The 10188-nt window shown below is 45.4% G+C and overlaps 1 protein-coding gene across 2 annotated transcripts in view; it reads right to left on the bottom strand.

Annotated features, from left to right (window-relative positions):
• Window positions 1-1007: 1007 nt before the first annotated feature.
• The window catches only part of LOC129855630 (myosin-binding protein C, fast-type-like), a 51482-nt gene continuing 42301 nt past the window's right edge, over window positions 1008-10188 (bottom strand). For both annotated transcript variants that reach the window (XM_055923501.1, XM_055923509.1), the window contains 13 exons: window positions 10036-10065; window positions 8421-8563; window positions 7943-8207; window positions 7621-7809; window positions 7246-7380; window positions 6460-6627; window positions 6028-6116; window positions 5512-5707; window positions 5046-5185; window positions 3877-4036; window positions 3599-3735; window positions 1661-1847; window positions 1008-1122 (listed from right to left, as the gene is read on the bottom strand). In XM_055923501.1, the coding sequence (XP_055779476.1) occupies window positions 1088-1122; window positions 1661-1847; window positions 3599-3735; window positions 3877-4036; window positions 5046-5185; window positions 5512-5707; window positions 6028-6116; window positions 6460-6627; window positions 7246-7380; window positions 7621-7809; window positions 7943-8207; window positions 8421-8563; window positions 10036-10065 (1874 nt within the window). In that variant the 3' untranslated portion in view covers window positions 1008-1087. The remainder of the gene's footprint in view (window positions 1123-1660; window positions 1848-3598; window positions 3736-3876; window positions 4037-5045; window positions 5186-5511; window positions 5708-6027; window positions 6117-6459; window positions 6628-7245; window positions 7381-7620; window positions 7810-7942; window positions 8208-8420; window positions 8564-10035; window positions 10066-10188) is intronic.

The following is a 10188-nucleotide window of genomic DNA, read 5'->3' as shown; positions in this document are numbered from 1 at the left end:
AAAAATAAAAAAGCAGACATTGAATATATCCCCTTGAGTATGTTGAAGTTATTAATTATGCTTTGGATGGTGTTCCCAGTCACTACAAAGATACAGGCATCCTTCCTTACTCAGTTGCCAGAGAGGAAAGAAAGTCCCCAAGAATTTCACCATGAGGCCAATGGAAACTTTAAAACAGTTACAGAGTTTAATGGCTGTGATAGGAGAAAACTGAGGATGGCTCAACAACATTGTAGTAACTCTACAATACTAACCTAATTGACAGAGGGAAAAGAAGGAAGCCTCTACAGAATACAAGTATTCCAACAAATGCATCCTCTATGCAACATGGCAAGAAAATTAACACTGCAAAAAATGAGGCAAAGCAATTCACTTATTGTCCTGAATACAAAGTATAATGTGTGGGGCAAATCCAATACCACACATTACTGAGAACAATTCTCCATATTTTCAAACATAGTGGTGGCTGCATCATGTTATGGGTATGCTTGTAATCGTTAAAGACTGGGGAGTTTTTCAGGATAAAAAATAAACTGAATGGAGAATGGAGGTAAGCACAGGCAAAATCCTAGAGGAAAACCTGGTTCAGTCTGCTTTCCACCAGATACTGGGCGATTAATTCATCTTTCAGCAGGACAATAACCTAAAACTCAAGGCTACATCTACAGTGGAGTTGCTTATCAAGGAGACAGTTAAAGTTCCTGAGTGAACGAGTTACAGCTTTGACTTAAATCTACATGAAAATCTATGGCAAGACCTGAAAATTGTTGTCTAGCAATGATCAACAACCAATTTGATAGCGTTTGAAGAATTTTGAAAAGTATAATGGGCAAATGTTGCACAATCCAGGTGTGGAAAGCTTTTAGAGACTTGCCCAAATGTGCAACTGTAGTTTAACAAGCGTGCTGAATATTCTGATTCAATGTACTGTATTTTCTATGTACTACTCTGATTCCACAAATATATAAAATATGCTCAAGAGGAAATAAGGAGAGCCAAAACAGCCAGAACTTCAAGTATTTTTTATTTCAATGCATGCTTCAAAACCTACTGAAACATTGTGAATGTTTTGTGAACATTCTGCAGCTCATTTCTCATCTCCATCCTCCTTGTCCTTGAGAGCTATGAGAAGATGAAAAAATGAAGACATTTAATCAATCCATCAGTCATATAAAAAAGTTGTATTTTTGAACCCATGGTGTTGTTTCCATTACAATGACTATCATTCTACTCCCTGTTTCGCTCTCCCAGTCCTTTCCTCCATAACCCTCCTCTCAATCCCTCCCTCCCTCCATACTTTGTACCTCCAGCTTGCACTCCACTTTCTCTCCTTTCATCCCTCCTTTTCTCTATCCTTCCCTCCTTTCCCCGGCACCTCTCTCCGTACCTCATATCTCCAGCCGGCACTCCCTCTCTGTCATCCCTTTCTCCCGCCCTACGCCCACCACCCCTCTCCTTCCCTCCACCCTCCCTCGCTCCACACTTCCTATCTTTAGCTTGCACTACACCTTATCTCTCACCAATCCCTCCCCCGCCCAACCCCTCTCTCTACACCTCACATCGGCATCTTTTTTTTCTCCCTCAATCCGTTTCCCCATCCCTGTACTCCACCCCCACTCTTCCTCCACCTCCCTTCCCCCCTGTCCCTCTCCATCCATACCTCGTACGAGCAGGGTGCACTCCACGACGTCCTCCCCCAGAGGGTTGATAGCCTTGCAGGTGAACTTGCCCCCGTCATACTGACTGGGCTTGCGGATGTTCAGGGTCAAAACCCCCTGGTTGTTCTGCATCAGGAACCTAGGGTTCTCGTCCAGGGGAATCTTATTCCTCAGCCACCTGATCTTAGGCTAAGTGGGAGCCAAAGAGAGACTTGTGTCAGTGGCTTCATGACAAGTATGTGGCCTTAATGGCCTTCAATGTAATACAAATGAAGGGGAAGGACTTAACAAAAATATGATATCACTTTATAAAAACGCGAGTAAGCCATTTGAAATGCTTGTAAATGTCTAGAAATGCGTAGGTATATACAGTGCCTTCAGAAAGTATTCAGACCCTTTTTCCACATTTTGTTACGTTACAGCCTCAATCTACACACCATACCCCATAATGACAAAGCGAACACAGGTTTTTAGAATTTTTTGCAAAAACAGAAATATCTTAGAGCTCCGAGACAGGATTGTTTCAAGGTACAGATCTGGGGAAGGGTATGATTATTTTTTTTTTCAGCATTGAAGGTCCCTAAGAACACAGTGGCCTCTATCATTCTTAAATGGAAGAAGTTTGGAACCACCAAGACACTTCCTTGAGCTGCCCGCCCGGCCAAACTGAGCAATCGGGGAGAAGGGCCTTGTTCAGGGAGGTGACCAAGAACCCAATGGTCACTCTGACAGAGCTCCAGAGTTCCTCTGTGGAGATGGGAGAACCTTCCAGAATGACAACCATTTCTGCAGCACTCCACAAATCAGGCCTTTATGGTAGAGTGGCAAGACGGAAGCCACTCCTCAGTAAAAGGCTCATGAAAGCCCTCTTGGAGTTTGCCAAAAGTCACCTAAAGGACTCTCAGACCATGAGAAACAAGTTTCTCTGGTCTGATGAAACCAAGATTGAACTTTTTGGCCTGAATGCCAAGCATCACGTCTGGAGGAAACCTGGCACCATCCCTACGCTGAAGCATGGTGGTAGCAGCATCATGCTGTGGGGATGTTTTTCAGCGGCAGGGAGAGTATGAACAGAGAGGGAAATATGAACAGAGAGATTCTTGATGAAAACCTGCTCCAGAGCACTCAGGGCCTCAGACTGGGGAGAAGGTTCACCTTCCAACAGGACAATGACCCTAAGCACACAGCCAAGACAATGCAGGAGTGGCTTAATGACAAGTCTCTGAATGTCCTAGAGTGGACCAGCCAGAGCCTGGACTTGAAACTGATCGAACATCTCTGGAGAGATGTAGCAACGCTCACCATCCAACCTGACAGAGATTGAGAGGATCTGCAGAGAAGAATGGGAGTAACTCCCCAAATACAGGTGTTCCGAGCTTGTAGCTTCATACCGAAGAAGACTTGAGGATGTAATCGCTGCCAAAGGTTCTTCAACAAAGTAATGAGTAAAGGGTCTGAAGAACTTTTGTAAATGTGATATTTCTGTTTTTATTTTTAATACATTTGCGAAAAATTCTAAAAAACAGTTTTTGCTTCGTCATTATGGGGTGTTGTGTGTAGTTTAGTGAGATTGATGAGATTTTAAACCCCTTTTAGAATAAGGCCGTAACGTAACACAATGTGGAAATACACAAGAGGCCTGAATACTTTCCGAATGCACTATTAATCCCTCTATGAATATTCAGAAATGTGCATGTATGAATTTACCATACAGTATAAATTATATTTCTGGTTGGTTAACATTGTTTTTTTATTGAATTCACTCTAATGTGCATTCATGACGATGAAAGAATCCTGAATATGTATACACATCCTTTCAGGTCAGTGGCCATGAAGATGATGACAAGGTAATTGGAGACATTTAGGACAGAGCCATAATCCCCCCCCCCCCTTTGCACCTACAGTTAGAGTATTCGGACTACTTCTCCCAAAAGACATACCTTGGGGAAGCCCCTGACAGCACAGCTGATGGCGGTACTGTAGCCTGCCACGACAGACCTGTCAAGCAGGGGCTGTATGAACTTGGGGGCGCTTTGCATATCCTTCTCCTTGAATGGAGGTGGGTTGTACTCCAATCCTGAAGGAAAGGAACGGGAGTGGTAATGAATTAATACTGTAATGGATTTCTCTGTTAAAATACTGTAGGCATTGAAGATACTATAGGCCCTGTTGACATAATGCATGTAAGTATGTACAGCACACACACAGACATACCCACCTATCTTAGGTATGATGGCTGTGTCCTTGCTGAGGCAGAAATCCTCACTCTTTCCAACGAGGTTCTCGCTGAAGATGCGGAACATGTACTCATTTCCCATGATCAGGTCTGAGGCTGTGCAGTTTGTCCTCCTGTTGTGCTCGTAGATAGTGAACCATTCCTAGAGAGAGAAAGAGAGAAAGAGAGAGAGAGAGGGGTGGGGTGGAGAAAGAGAGAGAGAGAGAGGTGGGGGGGAGAGAGAGAGAGAGAGGGGTGGGGTGGAGAAAGAGAGAGAGAGAGAGGGGTGGGGGGGAGAAAGAGAGAGAGGGGTGGGTGGGAGAAAGAAAGAGAGAGAGAGGGGTGGGGAGGAGAAATAGAGAGAGAGGGTGGGGGGGAGAAAGAGAGAGAGAGAGAGAGAGAGAGAGGGGTGGGGTGGAGAAAGAGAAAGAGAGAGGGGTGGGGAGGAGAAAGAGAGAGAGAGGGGTGGGGGGAGAAAGAGAGAGAGAGAGGGGGGGGGGGGGAGAGAGAGAGAGGGGTGGGGTGGAGAAAGAGAGAGAGAGAGGGGTGGGGGGGGAGAAAGAGAGAGAGAGGGGTGGGGAGGAGAAAGAGAGAGAGAGAGAGAGAGAGAGAGAGAGAAAGAGGGGTGGGGAGGGGAAAGAGAGAGAGAGAGGGGTGGGGGGGAGAAAGAGAGAGAGAGATGGGTGGGGGGGAGAAAGAGAGAGAGAGGGGTGGGGAGGAGAAAGAGAGAGAGAGAGAGAGAGAGAGAGAGAGAGAGGGGTGGGGAGGAGAAAGAGAGAGAGAGAGAGAGAGAGAGAGAGAGAGAGAGGGGTGGGGGAGAAAGAGAGAGAGAGGGGTGGGGGGGAGAAAGAGAGAGAGAGAGGGGTGGGGGGAGAAAGAGAGAGAGAGAGGGGGGGGTGCGGGGGAGAAAGAGAGAGAGAGAGGGGTGGGGGTGGGGAGACAGAGAGAGAGAGTAATGAGGAGAGTGGTTAGTTGTAGTGATCTGGTGTTTCAAGTTACTTTAAAAAGTCCACAGTGTCCATTACCAAATAATTTGATTTGGTTCTAGTTATTTTTTTATTCCCATTCCATAAATTCACAATCCTATACAGTAGCCCATAGCGTTGCTTTGCATACTGGGGGATGGAGTATTTGATCCCTTTGTCCCTACTGTATATGCCCTCCTCGCTCACATTTGTCTTCTTGTCCGCCTTCTGTATTGTGTAACCGGTGATCTCACAGTTGCCGTCGTCCTTTGGCGGCTTCCACTCCAGCGCAGCGTTGAAGCCCCAAACATCTGTGACCTTCACTACCTCGGGAGGCCCGGGTGTCTCTGATTGGACAAAAATATATGGTCATTTTTTTTAAACGTTTAGGATGAAAAAATGACACGATATTTACTACAGTAAGACAATACAGCGGCCTAGAGCAAGTATACTGTCTACTTCGTAGATTCGAACCCGCGACACAACAACGCAAAAAGCCAAGCCATTTCTGGTTCTGGGGGTAACAGTAGCTACTTCAGTTCTCAGGAAGTCTGTAGCGATGCTAAATGACTTAGCCATCCACTTCACTATGATCCTGGGTTGTGTTCATTAGCCATTACACGGATGGAAGAAGGGAGGACACTTATGTCTACAGTTGTCTTTCATCTCTTACCTACGATCCTGATCTCCAGAATAGCCCTGGCCTCCATGTTCTCAATCTGCAGGACCAACTCGTACTTCCCAGAATGGGATCTCTCAGCCGAGCGGATGAACAGGATAGAGTCCACTTCAGAATTGCGTACGCTGGCAACTCGAGTGTCAAGCTCTTCCCCGTCCTTGTACCATTGCACTTTGGGACGTGGCTTACCCTATTAGACACAAGGTAATACTTTGTTCAGAATAGAAACAAATGAAGGACAAAACAATAGCTGTCAAGGACTAACTGCAGTGGTACCTGGTAAACCAACTTCACTCGATAATGGGCACCTGATAAGCTGTTCAAGCTTGTCCCAAATAGAGTGATTCTGTAGACGTCACAGCATTCAAGATAGCTTTGGAACATACGTCATATGTAGGCCGTCATTGTAAATAAGAATTTGTTCTTAACTGACTTGCCTTGTTAAATAAAGGTTAAATAAACAAACAAAAATGCAAACCTTGGTTTAATGGGTAACTTTGAACAACTGACCTGGAAGGGGATGGTCAGGTTGATTTTGTCGCCCACTCTTCTAAGGTACTTCTGTCTCAAGTAGCGAGGGAGGCGGATCTTGGGCAGTTCTAATGGAGAGAGACAGAGAGAGAGAGAGGCAGAGAGGGGGAGAGAGAGAGAGAGATGGGGAGAGAGAGAGAGGGGGAGAGATGAGGAGAGAGAGAGATGGGGAGAGAGAGAGAGAGCATGAGATGGGGAGAGAGAGAGAGACGGGGAGAGCGAGAGAGAGAGAAAGATATGGGGAGAGAGAAAGAGAGAGAGAGAGAGATGGGGAGAGAGAGAGAGAGGGATTGAGATAAGTGGTTTACGTCATCCACACCAGATTGATGTTGAAATGAACCACATACAATACAACAGGGTCCTGTTCGGCAGGACACACAGTCCTATTCCTACGGGCGACAGAGAACTCACCCACGATCTCGCGGATAGTGACGGGCTGGGTCAGGCCGGTAGGGGGGCTGCGTCCAGCAATGTTCACGGCCACCACTCTGAAGTTGACCTTCTCCGCGGTGGGAAGGTTGCGGACTGTGTAAATCTGTCTCTCCACCAGCTCAGTGTTCGCCACCACCCACTCCGTGTCTAGGACCAAAAGAAAGGGAAACAGACTGCGGTGGAAGCGATAAAGGAGTTTTGACCGTGTTATACGTAAGGTTTGCCCATGATAAATTAGGTTTTACAATGACAAAGTCGGCTTTACCAGGATAAATGAGATTTGGCAGTGATAAATGAGGTACAGTATGGCCAAGATAAATAGGTTTTGACAGTGTGATAAATAAGGTTTGACCATGAATGAGGTTTGACAGCGATGAATGGGGTTCGACAGTGTGATAAATGAGGTTTGACCTTGAACGAGGTGTGACAGTTATGAATGGGGTTTGACAGTGATGAATGAGGTTTGACAGTGATGAATGAGGTTTGACAGTGATAAATGAGGTTTAACAGTGATAAATGAGGTTTGAAAAAGATATATAAAGTTTAACAATGATAGACTATGGCGTTTGACACAGGGCGTAGGAAACTGACCGTTTCGGTAGCTATGTTACCACAACTTGTAATACACAACAAATTCATGTTTTTGGACAACATTCATTTCATGCCATTGTTGAACTGACACAAATCTGTGTTTAGACACAGCTAGGCCTAATTGAAATTCCCATTCAAAAGGGATAACAGTCTTATTTTGTCTCACACCCTCACCTCCCTCCTTGCAGTACTCAATAACGTATCCGTCCAAGCCTCCGGCACCGATCTTCTCAGGGGCCAGCCACTTCAGGGTACATGTGGTGTCTGTGACATCATGCACCTTGAGGCCCAGAGGCTCACTGGTTGCAGCTGTGGTGGGAAGAGAAGGAGGCAAAAGACACGGAGGGAGATACGAGATAGATACAGAGACAGAAAGAGAAAGAAAGAGAGAGAGAGAGAGAAAGAAAGAAGACACAAAAGACAGAGGCAGTGAGGGAGACAAAACTACTAAAAGTGAGGGTGGACAATACTGAGCAATCCAGGAAGATGCGAGAGACAACCAATAGTGACAGGGAGAAAATGATGAGATCCGTTTGAGACTCCACCCACCGATGGGCATGAAGGGTTTGGAGTTGAGACTGGGCTGAGACATGCCAATGCCGTTGACGGCGTACACTCTCATCTCATAGAACACGCCCTCAATCATCCTCTTGGCTTCGTACGTCACCCCCTCGTACACGTCAAAGTTGAGCTTCGTCCACCTGGTGGAGCCCTTCTTCTTCCTCTCCATGAGATAGCCTGAATGAGAGAGAGGAAGAGAATGAGTGACCCATCCATCCACCACATTGTTCTGTTACTAAAAGGGGTTACTCATGTTTTTAACATTAAAGTATTTCAGTATTTAAAAACCATGAACAAATCTTGACTGTACCTGTGACTGGGACGCCTCCGTCGAACTTGGGTGGCTCCCAGACCATGGTGGCACAGTCTTCTCCCACCGAGGTACACTTTACATTCTCAGGGCAGTCAGGCACATCAACAATCTTGACCAACAGATGAGCCTTGTCCTCTCCGGCAGGGTTGGTGACAATGATGGAGTAGTTGCCCTCATCCTCTCTCTCCGCCCCCTCTATGACGAAGCAGCTCAGGTCCTTCCGGTTCTCTATCCTCACACGCCCCTCCACAGCTGTGATTGCCTAAGAGACAAGAAATCAAAACACGCCCACGAGCAAAAGTATGTTAGCCTAAAAATAAGGTTTGTTTGGTTTCATGAATATGTCAATTGATTAAAGGTATATCATATCTGTATATACATGTAAACCATACCAGAAACACCCAAGACAAAGGAATTAGGAATTAGCAACTGACTTCCACACATACTTATATGAATTACTACAGGAAGTGCCCACCGTGTCTCCCTTTGCCCAGACGACAGTGGGAGGAGGCTCTCCAGAGATTTCCACATCCAGGCGCAGCTTGTTGCCAGCCACCACAATGATGGTGTTCTGGGAAACCATGTTGCCGGTGGTGTCTAGATGGATCTTGGGTGGGTCTTTATACACAAGGCAAATAACGGTGTGAATGTAAATGTAAATGTAAGACTATTATATCTACAGTATATTGATAATCAACGTACACAGACACACACATACATACATACATATACACAGTGCATTCGGGAAAGTATTCAGACCCCTTGACTTTTACCACATTTCGAGACAGGATTGTGTCAAAGCACAGATCTGGGGAAGGGCACCAAAACATTTCTGCAGCATTGAAGGGCCCCAAGAACACAGTGGTCTCCATCATTCTTAAATGGAAGAAGTTTGGAACATTTACATTTACATTTAAGTCATTTAGCAGACGCTCTTATCCAGAGCGACTTACAAATGGAACCACCAAGACACTTCATAAAACTGGCCGCTCGGCCAAACTGAGCAGTCGAGGGAGAAGGGCCTTGGTCAGGGAAGTGACCAAGAACCCGATGGTCACACTGACAGAGCTCCAGAGTTCATCTGTGGAGATGGGAGAACCTTCCAGAAGGTCAACTACTATCAGGCCTTTATGGTAGAGTGGCTGGATGGAAGCCATTCCTCAGTAAAAGGCACATGAAAGCCTGCTTGGAATTTGCCAAAAGGCACCTAAAGACTCTCAGACCATGAGAAACAACATTTTCTGGTCTGATAAAACCAAGATTGAACTATTTGGACTGAATGCCAAGCGTCACATCTGGAGGAAACCTGGCACCATCCCTACGGTGAAGCATGGTGGTGGCAGCATCATGCTGTGGAGATGTTTTTCAGCAACAGGGACTGGGAGACTAGTCAGGATCGAGGGAAAGATGAACAGAGCAAAGTACAGGGAGATCCTTGATGAAAACCTGCTCCAGAGTGGTCAGGACCTCAGACTGGAGCGAAGGTTCACCTTCCAACAGGACAACAACCCTAAGCACACAGCCAAGACAATGCAGGAGTGGCTTCGTGACAAGTCTCTGAATGTCCTTGAGTGGTCCAGCCAGAGCCCGGACTTGAACCTGATCGAACATCTCTGGAGAGACCGAAACAATTGCTGTGCAGCGACTATCCCCATCCAACCTGACAGAGCTTGAGAGGCTCTGCAAAGAAGAATGGGAGGAACTCCCCAAATACAGGTGTTCCAAGCTTGTAGTGTTGTACCCAAGAAGACTCGAGGCTGTAATCGCTGCCAAAGGTTCTTCAACAAAGTACTGAGTAAAGGGTCTGAATACTTATGTAAATATCATATTTCAGTTTTGTATTATTAATACATTTGCAAACATTTTTAAAAGCATGTTTTTGCTTTGTCATTATGGGGTATTTTGTGTAGATTGATGAAGAATTTATTTTATTTGATCAATTTTAGAATAAGGCTGTAACATAACAAAAAATTGAAAAAGTCAAGGGGTCTGAATACTTTCCGAATGCACTGTACATTGATATATTACATATATTGATGTGAATCAATACTTATGACATTATGTTTATAGCAGTAATTTAGAAAACCTACCTTGGCGGGGGACATAGTCGATCTTAATTTCTGTTGAAAGGAAGACAAAATGTATTTATTCATATGTGACTTGAACTGATGTTACGGGACTTTATTTCCATTTAAACAGTATGTATAGGCATGATGTAAATTTCTCCAAAGTTGGCGAATTTG

This window comes from Salvelinus fontinalis, chromosome 1 (assembly GCF_029448725.1).
Source record: "Salvelinus fontinalis isolate EN_2023a chromosome 1, ASM2944872v1, whole genome shotgun sequence".
Lineage (NCBI taxonomy): Eukaryota > Metazoa > Chordata > Actinopteri > Salmoniformes > Salmonidae > Salvelinus > Salvelinus fontinalis.
This window is presented reverse-complemented; position numbering and strand designations above follow the sequence as displayed.